The 17,454-nt window shown below is 34.7% G+C and overlaps 1 protein-coding gene across 28 annotated transcripts in view; it reads left to right on the top strand.

Moving 5' to 3' along the window:
• Window positions 1–17,454, top strand: part of FER (FER tyrosine kinase) — a 441,906-nt gene that overhangs the window by 298,389 nt on the left and 126,063 nt on the right. For 4 of the 28 annotated variants that reach the window (XM_023617902.2, XM_070234471.1, XM_070234473.1 and 1 more), the window contains one exon: window positions 7,539–11,363. The exons of 21 other annotated variants lie outside the window; for them this stretch is intronic. In XM_023617902.2, coding sequence (XP_023473670.1) covers window positions 7,539–7,552 — 14 coding nt within the window. In that variant the 3' untranslated portion in view covers window positions 7,553–11,363. Of the gene's footprint in view, window positions 1–7,538; window positions 11,364–17,454 lie in introns of those variants that run through there. 3 more of the 28 variants (XR_002799755.2, XR_011425642.1, XR_011425634.1) reach the window with 3 other exon arrangements.

The raw sequence follows: 17,454 nt of genomic DNA, 5'->3' as shown, positions 1-17,454 counted from the left end.
TTTCTGATTCCAACATTCAGTGACATATGTGCATGATCACTGAAAAGCCTATAGAGGGTGGTGGTGGAGATCTTGAGCTCTAATAAGTGTTGGTAAGGATGTGGAAAAACAAGAGCCTACATACATTGCTGGTGGAATATAAAATGATACAGCCACTTTGGAAACAAGTTTCACAGTTTCTTCAAGTTATCTGTAAATTTTCCATATAAAGTAACAGTTCCAATCCTGGGTATCTACCCGGGAGAACTGAAAACATATGTCCATGCAAAGACTGTATGTGAAAGCTTATAGCAGTATTATTTATGATAGCTAAAAAAGTAGAAAAAAACCCAATATCTATCAACTGATGAGTGGATAAACAAAGCAATATATTCATACAATAGACACTATCAAATAAAAAAGAGAAATGAGCTACGAATACATGCTACAATACAGATGAACCTCAAAAACTTTTATGCTGATTAAACAAGTCTGAGGTAAAGACTTCATGTTGTATGATTCCATGTCTATGAAATGCCCACAGAAGACATCTATAGCTAAAGAAGGAAGATTTGTGGTTTCCTGGGGCTGGGGGTTAGATGGGGATTAACTATGTACGGGCGTGAGGGATCTTTTTGGAGTGTTGAAAATCTTCTAAACTGGATTGTGGTGATGGTGGCATACCTCTGTAAATTTATCAAAACTCATTGAATTGTACATTAAGATGGGTGAGTTTTGTGTATATAAACTGAACTTCAATACAGCTCTGAAAAAAAAAAGCCCAGGAGCTAGGCAGTCTTGGCTGAAAGCTTGGCTCAGCCACTTTGAAGTTGTGGGACCTTGCTCAACCTACTTAACCCTTCTCTGCTTTAGTTCCCTCACCTGTAAAGTAAGAATAATAGGGTTGCTGTAAGAGCTAATGTACTGTGATTGTGTGGTGTATACCAAACACACATATGCACATGATAGCCATGATGTGTGTTCTTATGTTCATCATAATAACCCTCTTATGTGTTCTCATCATAATTTTTATTATAGCTGGCTCAGAAAAAATTGACTTGCTAAAATGACTGCTATAATCCAGCCACAACTTTAACCCAACCTCTGATCCCGCCCCTGCCCCTGCCCCGGCCTCTAATCCTAACCCTAGATTTCTCTCGCCAAGAATGACAGAACAAATTGAGAGACGTAAAGTTTGCATTTAGTTCTTCCCTTTCCACCCCCGTTTGTGACTGTTTTGTTTATATGTTGTACTATTTATCCTTCATGAGTCTTTCTTTCCGTATATGTAAAACTGAAATGGCTGGATTAAATGACCTCTAAAGTTTAGCTCTAACCTATAATTTCTAGTTGTTAGGAAAATTTTTCTTAAATTTGAAACCTCTTATAACAAATAGACTACTTCAGAAGTATGTTTCTGTCCTTTCCCCTTTTTATAAAAGGCATGATGGGGAAATAATCAGCTAATTTTAATTCTCTTAAAAGTAACATAATATATAATATTTTACATTTACATAATATTTTACAGTTGTCAACATACTTTAATTAACATTATGTCATTTGTTCTACCAGGCAGTATTGTTATCCCCATTTGCAAATAAGCTAAGTGAGGTTCAGAGAGCTCAAACTAACTTGTCAACGTCAGTTAAATAGAAAGTGGGAAAATAGTGCTCTTTCTGTTTTTCTTTTATGTCGTTCAATTTATAAGTGGGTCAAAATATATAATCCTCTTATGAATTGAAAATACAAATGAAAATTCAAGAAAAATGTCTGTGTAAGATACCCTATGGGCAAATACTTGAATCTCCATTCCATAATTTCTCAGCCTTGTGCACAGATAAGTAAATAGCTTGTTGCCGTAAACAGGGAAAATTTTTGTTTGAGTTACGTTTTTCTCTCCTGGGAATCAAGCTGTGGAGGGAAGATTTAGAAAACTGGTAGGTTAAAAGCAAGATTTAATAACTGCTTAGTGTCCAATGTGCAAGCCATTTCAAAAATGTATTATGCAAAATTTAATATGCTTCTGTTCTTGTCAGATAACTGAGCTCTTTGGAATCATAAATCTGACATATATTTTAACCAGAGTAATGTTTGAAGAGATTATAAGCATTTGAGAATTCAAGTTTAGAGTGAACACTACAAGATGATCCTGCCTTTATTTGAATCATCTCTTGAATTACAAATACTTTATTTATATACTTTCTTGCTTATGGGTTGCTGGATAAGTAAGTCAAACAAAAGGCTATTCTAAGTGGCACGAGGAAATACTAAAAACAAAACCAAACTCTAATATGTTGAAATATGACCCCATTTTGTTTTGCAGACAAGTTGTTTATTACTTAGAAATTCAAATGAAGGAAATGATGAGGGGACTTTTTTTTTTTTTAAAGACAAACTATGACTTAAAGGAGTATATATGATCCAGGCAGCTGTCATTTGTTTTCATATATGTGGTTAACTTAGGGCTGTCACAAGGTACCCTGATGAATAGGAGACTAAGCACCTTAACCTCCAAGGACAGCAATGTCTGTGCAGATTCTGGATAGAGGTGATTAATTTTAGCAAGACTTACAAAATGTCAGCCTCCACTCTTTCTTTCACTAGAGATTTCTAACTAACCCCTTCTTTCTGACCTGGATGTTCTCTTTGAGCTCTGAATTTCCTGAAACTAATTGATACATTCCTTAGCTCACACAGATGCATGCCCCTTGGCAATCCTCAGCCTTATCTTAATTTTTAAAATGACTTATGCCTTTGGAACTTTTACAATTATTGAAGAATTTTTACCAGATTTTAGACATCATCAAACTATATCTCACCTCAATAGCATGTTTAAAAAGACGAAAGAAATTGAGCTCATGTAGTTTATATTGTTTAGCTATTTTCACTTAGAAATGACTTGATTAATAATATTTTTCTCATAGTCTCTAACTTTTCAGTAGAAATCTTTCCATTGTCAAATTTCCTTTCTTTTAATTATTCATTTCCACTTGTGATTTCTGTAGGTAACTTCACTAATGTTTGCTGGCATGTTAAATTCTTTTTAAAAATAAACATTTTACCCCTCCAATTCATAATTACATGGTATATTTTTATGTGGTTTTATCAGTTTCAGTTATGTGACATTATAGCTTTAGAGGTTATTATGGTAGTCACTAGAAATGACAGTTTCTGCTCCTTTGATAACAAACTCCCAGTGTTTTGGCTCTGGATACTGACCTGGCATTTGTTTCTTTCACTCGTCATAAATGTAGAAAGGGTAAATTGTGCCAACAAAAGATTAAGGAACATGCTTCCTGGCACTCAAAAAAGAGCCCTCAAATCTAAACTGGCACCTTACCTTACATGAATTTAACCCATTGCCAGTTGTATAACAATGTCACTTCACAGCAGTAAATTTTGAGTTCAAGAAAATGGACAACATAGTAATTATTAAATTAATATTTTGTACCAAAAAGTATAAGATGTCAACTCAGTGGCTCAATTTTTTTATGTTGCTAATAAATTACTAACGAAGAACCTAATTCTGTGGAGTTCATTTATGGTGTTTGGAGATGTTGATAGAATAGTTTTGTTGTTGTTTTTAAAACTTTTTATTGAGATTATGATAGTTTACAACCTTGTGAAATTGCAGTTGTACATTGCTGTTTGTTAGTCGTGTTGTTGGTTCACCACTTCACCCTTTGTGCCCATCCCCCATCCCCCCTTTCCCGTGGTAACCACTAATCTGTTCTCTTTGTCTATATGTTTAACTTCCACATATGAGTGGAGTCATACAGAGAGTGTCTTTCTCTTCGATAGAATACTTTTTAAAAACAAATTTGGTATGAGTCTAAATGAGTAATTATAAATTAGTGTGTTGTAAATTTCAATTTGCGAGAATGGTTTTTTTCTTTTATGTGTTAACTGATAATACCTAAACTTAGACATTGGTCTTTATTTTATAATTCAAGCATATTACAGTTAATGAAAAGCAAAATAAATACATTTGGTTGCCATTTTATATCACAGATAATACTTTTGATGTAAGGTAAAATACTTTCAAAACAACATGTTAAAAAGATAGCATCTTTAAGTTCCTGTTTCTTTCTCATCCAAATGATACATTGGGTTGCCTTAATGTTTCATTTGCTACCTAATATCCCAAACAAATGCAGATGGAATAGTTTAAACTGGCCATTTCTCCAGACACTAACAGCAGTAATATCCTTTGAAGTTAGTAGCTTTATTTAATTTACCCAGGACATAAATTGATAACCTGATGGTATTCCACATGTGTGGTGTTGGCATTTTCCTATTGTTTTTCAGGGAGACCACTCCCTTCTATTAGTGCAGACTCTTTCTCAGAGGTTGACCTAAAGGCTACAAACATTCATCCAGAAGAAGAATACAAGAAATGAAACCTGTAATGTAATAACTATTACTGTATCACATCTTTGACTTAAGTGGTTTTAAAGAATTGCTTAGGGATTTTTTTTCTATCACTGAGCACAGGTTGATATGCTATAACAAACATTAAGTTTTCATGGTGCATTTGAACCATAGATGTATCCTACGTATTTGAGTGACATTACTCATGTTTTTTAATGTTGTGAGCATCTGATGGCACTTATACCTCTGAGTACCTCCTGCCAAGAGGCATCCTGGTGAGCAGGACAAAGCATGTTCTGAACCATATTCTTGCTCTTCGATCCCGTTTTTGGAAAGACTTTATGGTACTTGAAGTTGCTTGATGATTGAAACGAAAATGTAGGTGTTCTGAACACATATGCATCCTTCCACATGGATTTAAAGTTCCTTAAAGTACTAGTTTAGTTAGTTTTACTGCTGTTTTATTAGGTTATCATTTTTTTTGTTTTTTTTTTTAAAGATTGGCATCTGAGCTAATAATGTTGCCAATCTTTTTTTTTTTTTCTTCTTTTTCTCCCTAAATCCCCCTGGTACATAGTTGTATATTTTAGTTGTGGGTCCTTCTAGTTGTGGCATGTTGGATGCCACCTCAGTGTTGTCTGATGAGTGGTGCCATGTCTGCGTCTAGGATCCGAACCAACAAAACCCTGGGCCACTGAAGCAGAGTGCGCAAACTTAACCACTTGGCCATGGGGCTGGCCCCAGGTTATCATTTTTAAGGTTTGGTTATTACACATGGAAAAGTCTTAAAATTCTCAGAGATAAAGTTTAAAGTAATATTTTAAATGATAAGAAAATTTGCTTTATTGTTGAAAGCCTACTTAAATTGATTGCAAATGTTAGAAGTATGAATAGGACTACTAAAACTGTAGTGAATTCAACTGAAATAAAAATCTAATTTTAGGGGGCCAGCCCCACAGCCTAGTGGTTAAGTTTGGCACGCTCTGCTTTGGCAGCCTGGATTTGGTTCCTGGGCAGGGACCTTCACCACTCATCAGCAGCCATGCTGTGGTGGTGACCCACATATAAAATAGAGGAAGATTGGCACAGATGTTAGCTCAGGGCAAATCTTCCTCAGGAAAAAAAAAAAAAATTGACATATAAAGCCTTATTTTTACAGATAGATTTCCCCCTCTTACTTATCTAATATGTATGAATCTGACGGTATGAGATTTTCGTATTATCAGAATTATAAGGAAAACAATTATTTAATTAAAACAATGGGGAGCACAATGTTTTGAAGATTAAGAGACAACTGAAAGTCAGTTGAATCAAAGTTCTTAAAAAATACTTATTTTATTCATGATGAAAGTTGAAAAGTGAGTATGTTGAGTTTTTTTCTACTTCCATTGAAATATTGTACATATTCATGTTATATTTTATGTAGAAACCCAAAACAAATGCCTCTTGTCAGCATTAGCCAAAGATATTGTAATGCTATCTTCTTGCTTTTGTTTGAAAATTTTATCCCTTTGTTGTTGTAAGTTATATCCCTTTCTAGTTATAAGTTACCCTATGTATTCAGAAATGATAGCCAGACAAACTCTGGACTCTTCTTAAATTTATGGAAGAAATGAAAACCTTATACATTCATATTTGAGAAGGTGTATCACTCTACTCATAGATACCAATATTCTTTAAATAGAATTTTACTTAAAAACTATTTAAGGCTGGATATTCTGTTAGGTTATTCATTCATTTGTTCAACAGTTACTGAATGTCTACTATGTATGCCAGGTTCTGGGGACTCAACAGTGAAAAAAACAGACCAGAAGACCCCACGAAAAGCGAAAATCCCTGCTCTCATGAAGCTTACATTCTAGTAGGGAAAGAAATATGTTAGATAAATAAGTAAAATATGTAGTGTGTTGAATGGTGTGAAAAAGTAAAGCATAGAGGAAAGAAGATAGCAATTATTGGCATGGGTGGAGGTTGAAGTCTTAGAGAGAACAGCCAGGGAAGGCCTCAGTAGGATAGAACTTCAGGTAAAAGCCTGATGAAAGTGAGGGAACAAGTTATGTAGGTATCTGGAGGATGGAGCTGCAGAAAGAGCAGTGTGGATGAAGTGAGGGTACCAGAGAGTAGGAGATGAGGTTAGAGAGGGGGCGCAGTTCAAATCACGCAAAGCCTTGTAGATCGTAGTAATGATTTATTTCAATTTCAGGTGTCATCTTGTGGTGACCCTAAACTGAACATGCTAGATTCTTGCTGTCCTTGTCAGCTTTCAAGGGTAAATAATGTAATCAGAGTCAGAGCTTCTTCACATTTATGATAAATTCCATGGAAAATACCGAATATCTTTTAGGCCCTCAGGCCTAAGAGTCTGTGTTTTATTGTGTCTTTTTGGGTGGGAATATATATATTTTTGCTTTCTCTTCCGTTTCCTTCAGAAATTTGAATAAACTTTTAAGAATGAAGTCAATCTTATACTTGCTAACTGCTCATTTTTATGACTAACCAAATTACTTACGTCTGAGAATTTATTATGCATTATTTTCTTTTCTCATTTCTGCACTGGTTTTCTGGTCATATTTAATATCTCTCTTCTCATTTAGGTACTCTTTTTTTCCCTTTCTTGGTTTTCAGATGCTATGTAACATAAAACATCTTCACAAATTCATCTTGAGGGGTCACACTTTACATTAAGCATTGTGTAGCCTCTTGTCATTGAAAATGTGAAAATAATATTAGAAACTGTCGTTATAAAAAGGTTTTGTGTATGTGGAACTTTCCTGTTCTTTATTTGCCTTCATTTGTCCTTCTCTGTAAAACTGAAGTAGATTGTCATTGGTACCTATTTATGGGTGTGAATTTCAATTCCAGGAAGGATATGATTCAGTACCTGACACAGCTGTGCCTGAGACCAAGAGCCTAATAAATACACCTAGAAAATGTACCCTTTTGCTAGAAAGAATAAATTTGCCTAAAATCTCTGTCAAACTTGAGAAAACAGTATCACATTTGACAATAGCTGCATTCAAAATGAAAGGCTTTATATAGCAAACTGAAAGAGATTAACAAAGTGACTGTATATAACGTCTTTAATAATTTTGTATCTTAAGAGATTACATGCATTAAATATTTTCATATTAGCACCTGGTTTTTAAGACTTTGTTTTCCTGTGTTTTTTTCCTTCTCTTTCATGTCAGTCTGTCTGCAGTAGTATTGAAAGCACCTTGAAGATCTTTGATAATGACTTCCAAATGAATTTATCTTCTGAGATGATATTTGCTGCCAGCAAGTGGTTGAATCTCTGTATTTTCTATCTTAGCTACTAAAATTAAGAAAGAAACTTTACCTGTAGTTAACATCTGTCATTTGTTGAGTAGGATAAAAGACTTAATACATGTCTTTTTGTAATTTTTTGCGTCTCTGAAAGTGCTTTTTAAAAATAAAAGATAGGTAATCATATATGAAAAATTTATAAATATATCGAGGTTATTTACTTTTAAGAGTTAAATTTATTGTCTTCAGTTCTTTTGAAAGTGAATTTCTAAGCTAATGAGGCTGTAATTTGAAGGAGCTTTATTACTCTTTCAAAGATATTCTAAACTAGTCAGTTTTGATAAAAATAAGCCAAAAATCACTATTTTTGTTAGAAACACATATATCACTCTGTATTAAGTGACTTAGAAACAGGAAATACACCTGTTTCTCTTTAAGACTTTCCATCCTTTATAAACCTATTATTGTGAAGTTTGGATTAATTACTTTATTTGGTAAATACTTACTGAGAACCAGCTAAGTTCCATACACCCTATACATTGGTGGAAAAGATATCTGTGATCTATTCCCCCACTGAATTCAGTGTAGTTGGAGAGACATGTTTAACAATAATTGCAAATAAATTTATTATTGTAAACTTTGCTATAAAAAGAGTTAGGCTCAGAGAGATGGTAACAGGTGGCACCTAATTTATGTTAGAAGCCTTAGGAAACATCTCTGGGAGAAGGTGACATTTGTGTTAAGACCTGAAAGATAAAAATAACCTACCTTTGCAAACGGCTAGGGAAAGGCACAGTGAACAGCAAGTGCAAAAGCTGTGAAGGAGGAATGGCTTTTGTGTTTGCATAACAGCAAACAGGGTAGAGTGACTGAGACATAGTGAGCCTGGGAGAGGCTGGCACAAGGTAAAGTTGGAAAGGTAGGAGGGATGGAAAGATGAAAGTCTTCATAGGCCAGGGTAACCTATTTTCTATTTTATTCCCAATGCAGCTGTGTTTTAGGCAGTGTAGTGACCTTTTTTTAAACATTACTTTCAAAGTATGCATAGGAAACACAATGAAAAGCCATTTTTCCATCCCTAACCTCCTATTCTCTTTGGAATTCTTCTTGGAGGCAGGTGATCTTACAGTTTTTTTGTGGGATTTTGTTGTTGTTTTTGTTTGTTTAATTTTAGTTTTATCCTTCCAGAGCTTTTCTGTGCAAATAGAACATATATGCATGTACTTCTTTTTATTAATACAAGTGGTAACTTACCATACGTATTCTTCTGCTTTTTGTATTTTTTTACTTCATAAAATATCTTGGAGATTTTTTACATCAGTCTATTATAGACTTAACTTATTCTTTAATAGTTGCATAGCATTTGTTTATGCCTTACTTGATAATTGTTTTTCTAGTCATCTGCTGTCATAAAGAGAGCTTCTGTAAAAATTTTTGTACATCTCTGTTTACTCTTCTGGAGATATATTTTGAGTTAAGTTTTACTGTTTCAAATATCTAAGTGGATTTGTTATAGGAAAGATTCATGAATATTCCCCAACCCAAACTTCAGACCTCTGGATTAAGCATTAGATCTGAACTCAGGAAATTTTTCTAGAAAATATAGTGGCTCCCTGTGAGCCTGTGCTTTGAGAAGCCTTCTCAGTATTTTGTGTAAGAGCAGGTACATATAAGAGATGAGTTTATAAGTGGCCAGGCAAACTGCATACCCCAATCACAATAGAAGTATAAGTCTTTTTGAATAAGAGTTATCAGAAAGTATTTTTTCTTATCTCTATATAAAGTCCCTTTAGGCCAAATTTATTTCATTCCAGTGGGAAAAATACCCACCCCCAAAGTATTTGAAGCTTCTCTCTAATCAGTTGTGATGTTCTTTGGTTATTCACTTTAACACTCAAAAGAAACGCTCAATGGAATTCAAAATGCACTGTCACTCTTATTTAGAAGCTGGTATCCTTTAGAGCGACTTTTGCCAGTGTAAACATGGCCACTATGACTTTGGAGCTCTATGTGGGTTTAAGTTCGTACTCTACTACTTCTGTAGACTTGTGACTTTGGGCAAGTTGCTGAATCTCTCTAAGCTTCAACCTCTTTACTTATAAAATGAGGGATGAGAATAATAATGTTCCAAGAGTTAAATGAAATAATATTTGTAAAGAACTTGGCACAGTTCTTAATACATTATAAGTTCTTAGTAAATAAATTTAGTTGCTGCTGAGCTGAGGAGTAGCATTAAGTATAGATTGGATTTTCAGTTCAGTGAGCTAGCAGATTCCTATAGTACCCAGATACTTCGGAGTAAACAATATCCAACCGAGGAAAACTGTCAGTATTTTCAAAGCACTAGTAGTTACCTAATTTGGCTCAGATTGTTAATCAAAATGTTAATTAACTAATTAAAAATTAATCTGAGGCATTCATTTCTTTCTCTTCCTATGAGAGTGTTACCAAACAATTAAATTTTAATTTAACAGAAAAGTACTATTAATGTGCAGGTCAGTAAGTTTTTCCTTGGTATGTTTTGAATATAAAACCTTTAGATTTTAAGAAAATAAATATACAGACACAGTAGAATTTCAGATAGCTTTCAGTGGACAAAACATTTTATCCAAAGTCGTCCATAAATATGATAGGGAAATATAATTCTGAGGTGAAATATAAAAAAATACTTTTTTGGAATAGGAAAGAGTTTGGAAGGCAGTGTATGCAAAATCACGATTCAGACTCAACAATTCATAACAAGAGAGAGACAATCAAGCTTAGAAGACAAGTGGAAGGTAAGTAGGTGGTTTGGAGGACAAGTGATATTTAGAGAGCTCAAAACCTGACAGAAATGGGTAGGGACAAATAGAATAACAATTTCTGAAACGTGTCAGGATGTATAGAAAACCAGAGTATGTGAGACAAAGTTAGATGATAAAATAATTTGGCTGAACTGTCTCTACCCCCTGAGTGTACTGAAGATAGATTTATGAAGAGTTTAATTTTAATAGTTGATGTGAGAAATGATTAAGCTATGAAGAGCAGTTTTTGAGTCCAAGTTAGGATGGGTTCTGGAAGTATTCCAGAGAAAATACAAAGTTTTTGCCAAAAGGAAAGAAGATGTTGATGTCAAGGATGTTTCAAAATGTCCTTGTATTTCCAAGACAGTGTAGAGGTATATGTGTTATCCATTTGAGAAAGATGAGCCATATGGGTTTTTCTGTTTGAATAATATCTAAGTTACTAAGGAAATAAAAAAATTTAAATGTGTTGAATGAAAGATTCAATCTGTTTCACTTCATCTTTTTAGACAGCTAAAATATTCAGGGTAGAATGGACCTTGAAGTTGTTTTATATAATCCACAGGCAGTGGTAAACTTAGAATATTGAACAATTCCAAAATGTGCTTCTACAACTTTTAACAGTAGGTAATCATAAATGTACCTTGGGATTTGTGTGTTCTCTTGTAGAGTGTAAATTGGACTCACTGACGTGAACTATTTTTCAGATATAGTCTGTTGTAGATTAAGTGATGTGAAATTTTAAGTAAATTTTAATTTACTGTGCTAAATATTAACTAATATTAATGCAGAACTTCATTTAAAAAACATGAGTCTCTGGAAGTATAAACAGAGACAAGATTAATGAATTGATGACTTGTTCTTAGTATTCTCTCTATCTAATATGTCTTATTTATCAATTTGAACTTTTTTCTGAACCAGGTATTCCTAATTTAACTAAAATAAATTTTTAAGTATCAAACTCTGCCTTTATGATTAGTTTTCTAACTTTTTCTGTGTCTCCTCTGTACGCTCCCCATCCCAAATCATTCAATCCATCATCTCTCATCAACTCTCATTTCTCTTTCCTTGGTCTTCCATAAAGCAAAGGGTAATTTCAAGGATTCTGATTAGTTAAGACAGAAAAAATTTAATATAAGAAGATGTAGCTATTCCACATTAACATCATTGCTTGTCACTTTTCTATTTTTATGCAAGCATAGAATATTACATTATATCTGGCTATAAAGCAGATCCATACATCATTACCAAAAGTATGAAAGTATATAACTTTTCTTTTAAGATTTTTTTTCCCTTTTTATCCCCAAAGCCCCCCAGTACATAGTTGTATATTTTTAGTTGTGGGTCCTTCTAGCTGTGGCATGTGGGATGCCGCCTCAGCATGGCTCAACAAGCAGTGCCATGTCCGTGCCCAGGATTTGAACCGACGAAACACTGGGCTGCCTGCAGCAGAGCGCGTGAACTTAACCACTCGGCCACGGGGCCAGCCCCCGAAAGTATATAACTTTTGAATATTACTTTCTAGATAATTTCCTGGCTAAAAATATCTTAGAAATGGTATTTGCTTAGCTTTTTTATTTAAAAAAAAGATTGGCACCTGAGCTAACATCTGTTCCCAATCTTTTTTTTGTTCTTCTTCTTCTCCGCAAAGGCCCCCAGTACATAGTTGTATATTCTAGTTGTAGGTCCTTCTGGCTCTGCTATGTGGGATGCCGCCTCAGCATTGCTTGATCAGCAGTGCTAGGTCTGCACCCAGGATCCAAACTAGCGAAACCCTGGGCCACTGAAGTGGAGCACCTGAACTTAATCACTCGGCCACGGGGCCAGCCCCTGCTTACTATTTTTAACATATACCTGTCCACCACCTAAAAACATATCTAAACTAATCATGATTGGAAACTAATCATAGTTGGAAAGTAATCGTAGTTAGAACTTGTTATAAATATATTTTGTAATAATAAGGAAGAATATCATCTTTTTTCAGTTTGAAATATTGCTTTCCTTCTACAAAATATTTACCTGGGATTCTGCACATTTGAGTGGCATGTGTATCCATAAGCATAATAAAGTAAGAAAGCGATTTTATTATTTTTATAATGTATTTTCAGAAAAGAATTGTGGAAAAACAATTTGGGAGCTATTTCAGAGGGACACATGCTCTTTAACATTAGCTTTCAGTTTTTATTAGTATATAATTTTCTAAAGATTAGTTTTTCAAATTGGAACCTTTACAACACCCACCTAAGTTTTTATATGAATTACGTGTAGAGTTAGTTTTCTTTTTGGCTATTTTTTTTGTAAAAATTTACATCATCACATAAGCCAAATTGCATATGAGGAGGAAGATAACCAAGGAAAGGGGTGGAGGGCAGAGCTGGCAACAAGAAATAAATAAAATTTCAGAAACTAGACATTGAAATTTGTCTTCTATCATGTAACAGAATAGTGACAGAATCTATTATATGATAAATGAAATATTACCAGTATGTCTACATTAGACTAAAAGAAAAATTTATTAATGTGCTCTAATTGAAGTAAATTGTATTCTCTTATTATTTTCTCTTTGTCTCATAACATCAGATTTGTGTGGTAATTTTAGTGCATTCTGAATGGCTGTCTTCTGTCTACTTGCATGTTAGTGAATAGGTGTGCTTTTTATAACGTTCTACTGTGACATTGTTATCAAACTGGATGTCTGGGGGAAGTTTAGTATACTAACAATGTTAGTAACAACAGCAACAATAAGAGTGAATATTTCGAGTTTTTAGCTTTCTATTTGTTGGACTCTGTGCTAAACTCTGACTCTTCACTACAACCCTGTGAGGTGGTTATTATTAGGCCACGGTTGTGTGGATGAGACAGGCCAGAGAAGTTAGTGTTTTGCCCAAGGCCTCATGGCCAGAGCCACTACACAGTCTCAGGTCTTCAGACTCCAAGTTATTTCTCATTAGTGAGCCTCTGAATGGGACAAGCCAGCCTTCTTCACCTCTCTTAACTACATCTGCCTGTTATCCACTATCCTTAGTATCACCTACCTTGTCTGCCCTTTGTACACCATCTTCAATATCAGCTACGTTAATAAAAGCAAGAATGAAACTACATAGTGCCAGATTTTTAACAATAGTGCTAAAGTGAAAGAACTCGAGAGATTGTAGGACAGAAATGTTTGTGAATCACTCTACCAGATAGTCAGGTGTCACATTCTGAGAGAAATTGTATTTAGAGTACAGGATCAACTGTAATGAAATTTGCTGGATATTTACGCTATTTTGATTTCTCCTTACTATATAAATTAACTCTTAAATGCAGTCTAGTCTGGCCATTTAACCAGAAAGCCTTAAAAAAAAAACCCTTAACTTAAATTAAGGTAAAATAATCAAAATATTTTGTAGCATCAACGATTACTGCATTTAGAATATTTTTTAAATTATATAATGTCTTATTAACGGAAGCTACTTACAAAAAAGCAGACTGTGGAATTCAATTTTTCAAAAATGTTCTTCCCATTTACCACTCATTTTAAAAGATAGTATCAATTTGTTATGGACCATTTACATGGTAAGGCCTTTTGGAAATAGAAGCAGACTGCTTACTCTGGGCCACCTATCAGGGTAATACTCCTAACTTCCTCGTGCTGTCTGGACAGCCCAAGGATTCATTTTCATTTCTTATACTCCTTCCCCTTCCATATAGTTTCACTGCCTTGTCTTTAATCTCCTTTTTGACTTTCCTTCTCCCATGGTCAATAACCACCATGCATATCCTTTGGCTCCCTAACAACAGCCACACAGAAATAAAGGAGTAATGGCAGAGGAAGGGATATCACACAATTAACATTATGTTTTTTTAACCTTTTCAAACTTGACAAATAAAATGGCTTTATAAAGGACTTGCAAACATATTATCTGATTAGTTTTTCATAATCATAAATAAATAATCTGATTTGTGTCACCCTATATAGTACTTAAGTATTACTATAATTTCCGTTTTACACAGGAGGAAATTATGGCTCAAAAAGGTTATTTAGTGTAAACCTACAAATCACAAGTTTTTTAAATAAACTAGCCAGTACCAGTTTTAGCTATCACCAGTATCCCAAGACATTGTAAAAGTCCACAGCTAGGCCCAAGAAGTATCTGGGACTGCTTCAGAGTGGTCCAACAGCTATGTGAGGAACACCTAGAGTCTAAGAATACAAAAGGAGCAAAATTAAAAACATACCACTAGTGACTTTCCTCTTCACTAGTATTATACAGCACTTCACTCCAGATTATACAGCAATTAAGGGCTCCATGATATGTTCATGGAATCTACAAATTATTGCAGCAGTGGTCATCTTGAAAATAATACTTGTGGAGAAGCTGGTAGTTTATTAGTCATTACTAACCAAAACTTGTCTTTTTACTCCTCACTGTCAAGAAAGTGATTAGCATCTGCATGACTAACTTAATGTTGCATCGTTTATACGTTCCCATCTCTCGGTAATTTCTTTACATCTGTATTAAAATGAGTAGTCATCTGACTTCCAGTTTCTTCTTTTTTCTCAGTAAACTTTGATAGGTCTGGAGAATTGAGCCAGCTCATATTAATGTCTTTTTCTCTTAGGCCTTCCCTCAAGAAAAAGGAGTGTACCTTTGATTGGGTCTGTTTACTGACTCTCGTCTTTTTTCCTGTCATCCAAGCAATGAGAATGAGAAGTGGACAAACTCCTTTAGAGTAGACAACTCTTGTAGAAACCAGTCATACATTCAGTAAATATTTACCAAGTCACTTTTACATGATGGACATAGTTACCTACTAAGAATATAAAAGATCATAAACTCTTTACCCTCTAGGAGTTGTCCTCTAGGAATTATCTAGAAAATTTTGCCACCAACAGATTTACATAGAAAGTCCACATTATTTTCTTATATTTGAATACTGTCAAAGTTGGTCCCTACATAACTTATTTAGTCCATGAGAGAAGATAACTATTAATAGGATTTTTAAATACAGCTACCAGGCAGGTAATCTTTTTGCCAAAATTCTTATATGTTGAAAGGATGGGAACAAAGGAAGAGAACAAAATGAGATTTCATTCACTTTTTTTCTTGTTCCCATATATCTACAGACTGTATTTGAGATCCTAAGTCTTACCACAGCCCGCCCACCAATTTTAATACCAGACTAAATTAATGATGGGAGGGGCCGTCCCAGTGGCACAGCAGTTAAGGTCTCACCTTCCACTTCTGGGTAGCCCAGGGTTCGCTGGTTTGGATCCCGGGTGCGGACATGGCACCGCTTGGCACACTATGCTGTGGTAGGCGTCCCACATATAAAGTAGAGGAAGATGGGCACCAATGTTAGCTCAGGGCCAGGCTTCCTCAGCAAAAAGAAGAAGACTGTCAGTAGTTAGCTCAGGGCTAATCTTCCTCAAAAAAAAAAATAATAATAATGATGGGAGGCTTTTAAAGATAAATTTATATTAAAAAAAATCCTTGTCTATTTTTTCCAGTAGTGGTGGAAGAAGACCAGGAAGAGCAAGTATTTACCAGAACCTGTTTTGTCTTAGTTGAATGGCATAGACCTATTCAAAATCACTAGTAAGATGCTGTGGTTCTGAAAGTGTCCTAACCACTGCTACACAGAGGAGAAGGGAGGAAAGAAGAAATACTCCATAAAAGTGAAAAAAAGCTTCTACAAAGGGTGATAATGTATAGAAAAATACCTTCCTCTGTCTAGGAAAGTGGAGACAGATTGGGAAGTTGTCAAAGGCTTTCTTGACATATGGTAACTCCAGATTGGTGCTCTAGAGTGTGGAATGAAACATAGATTCTTTCATCATGAGTCTTGACTGCATGTCTTATGGTGCGGTATTACACCATATTAGTGAGTGAGTGAATGAATTGCAAAACAAAGTTGTAGTAATTTTAGCTTTTTCTTCATTTTTTCCTAGCATTAATAAAATATTTTCCCCTTTATGTACAGTTGGAAGTCAGATAAACAGTGTTCTGGTTGTAGAAGGAAGACTTATCAGTGTAGATACTAGAACCCCTAGGCAAAATTCTAGCTTGAGGGCACCGTTAGCCATGCAAGAAAATGATATCCAGAAAAGGGTATAGTTACCTCAAAGAAATCTGTTCAAGGCAGAAGGTGTCATGTCAGATTAGATTCTGCAAACGTTGAGGGTACCCTTTCCCTTGTGTAAACTGCCCTGCAGTGTGCTGTCAGATACTATAGCTGAGCCACTGGCAACTCGACAGCTCTTTTTCTCACCTTGACCCCAATTCTAGACTAAAGGCTAACATGTGCTCTTGGAGCCGTTTCTGGCCATTTAGGAATTACTTAAAGGGACTCATTTCCTTTTACCAATCTATCCTTGTTGAGTAGAGTATGATTTTACCTTGATCCATTTAGGGTTGTAAGGTTGGTAGTTTAACAAAACTCTACCTTTTTTGATAAATACAGTTATTTTTTCTTCTTAGGTAAAATGAATAAAGTATAACCAAAGTGAAAAAGAATTTCCCAGTTATACACAGCATTTTTCTCTCTGTTTGCTCATTAAGCTTGTATTCATGTCATAAAATGAAAATAATATCTGATAAGAAATGACCACAGTAACTTGAAAAGAATACCTGTGTAATATAAATTCTTTTGATGGTCTCTCTGTGGCATTTAGCCTATCATTTTAATGAAAACAGTTTTAATTGCATATTTGCACATGGTGTTGTACAAAGTGACTTACCTACTAGGCTGTGCCTTCTGGGAGTTTATCATAAAAAACCTGGACTACTCCATGTGAGTGCTTGTGAAAAGGTCAGATAATAACTTCGTAAAAATCTATGTAAACAGTTAATGAAATATTTACTGTTTGTAAAAGTAAACTTGTATGGGTTGTGAGGGATAGAGGATGCATTACTCATTTTGATTTGACAGTATTAGTAAAAGTCATCTTTTGTTGAATCAGGAAGGAAGATGCTTAAGGATTTTAAGTCTGAGTAATGGGAGTGAATTAGCTGGCAAACTATAAGGCAAGATTATTCCATTTTCTTGTGGAGTTTCAGATCTAGAAAGAAAG

This window comes from Equus caballus, chromosome 14 (assembly GCF_041296265.1).
Source record: "Equus caballus isolate H_3958 breed thoroughbred chromosome 14, TB-T2T, whole genome shotgun sequence".
Classification (NCBI taxonomy): domain Eukaryota; kingdom Metazoa; phylum Chordata; class Mammalia; order Perissodactyla; family Equidae; genus Equus; species Equus caballus.
Note: the sequence above shows the minus strand (reverse complement) of the source record. Positions and strands in the feature narration are given on the sequence as shown.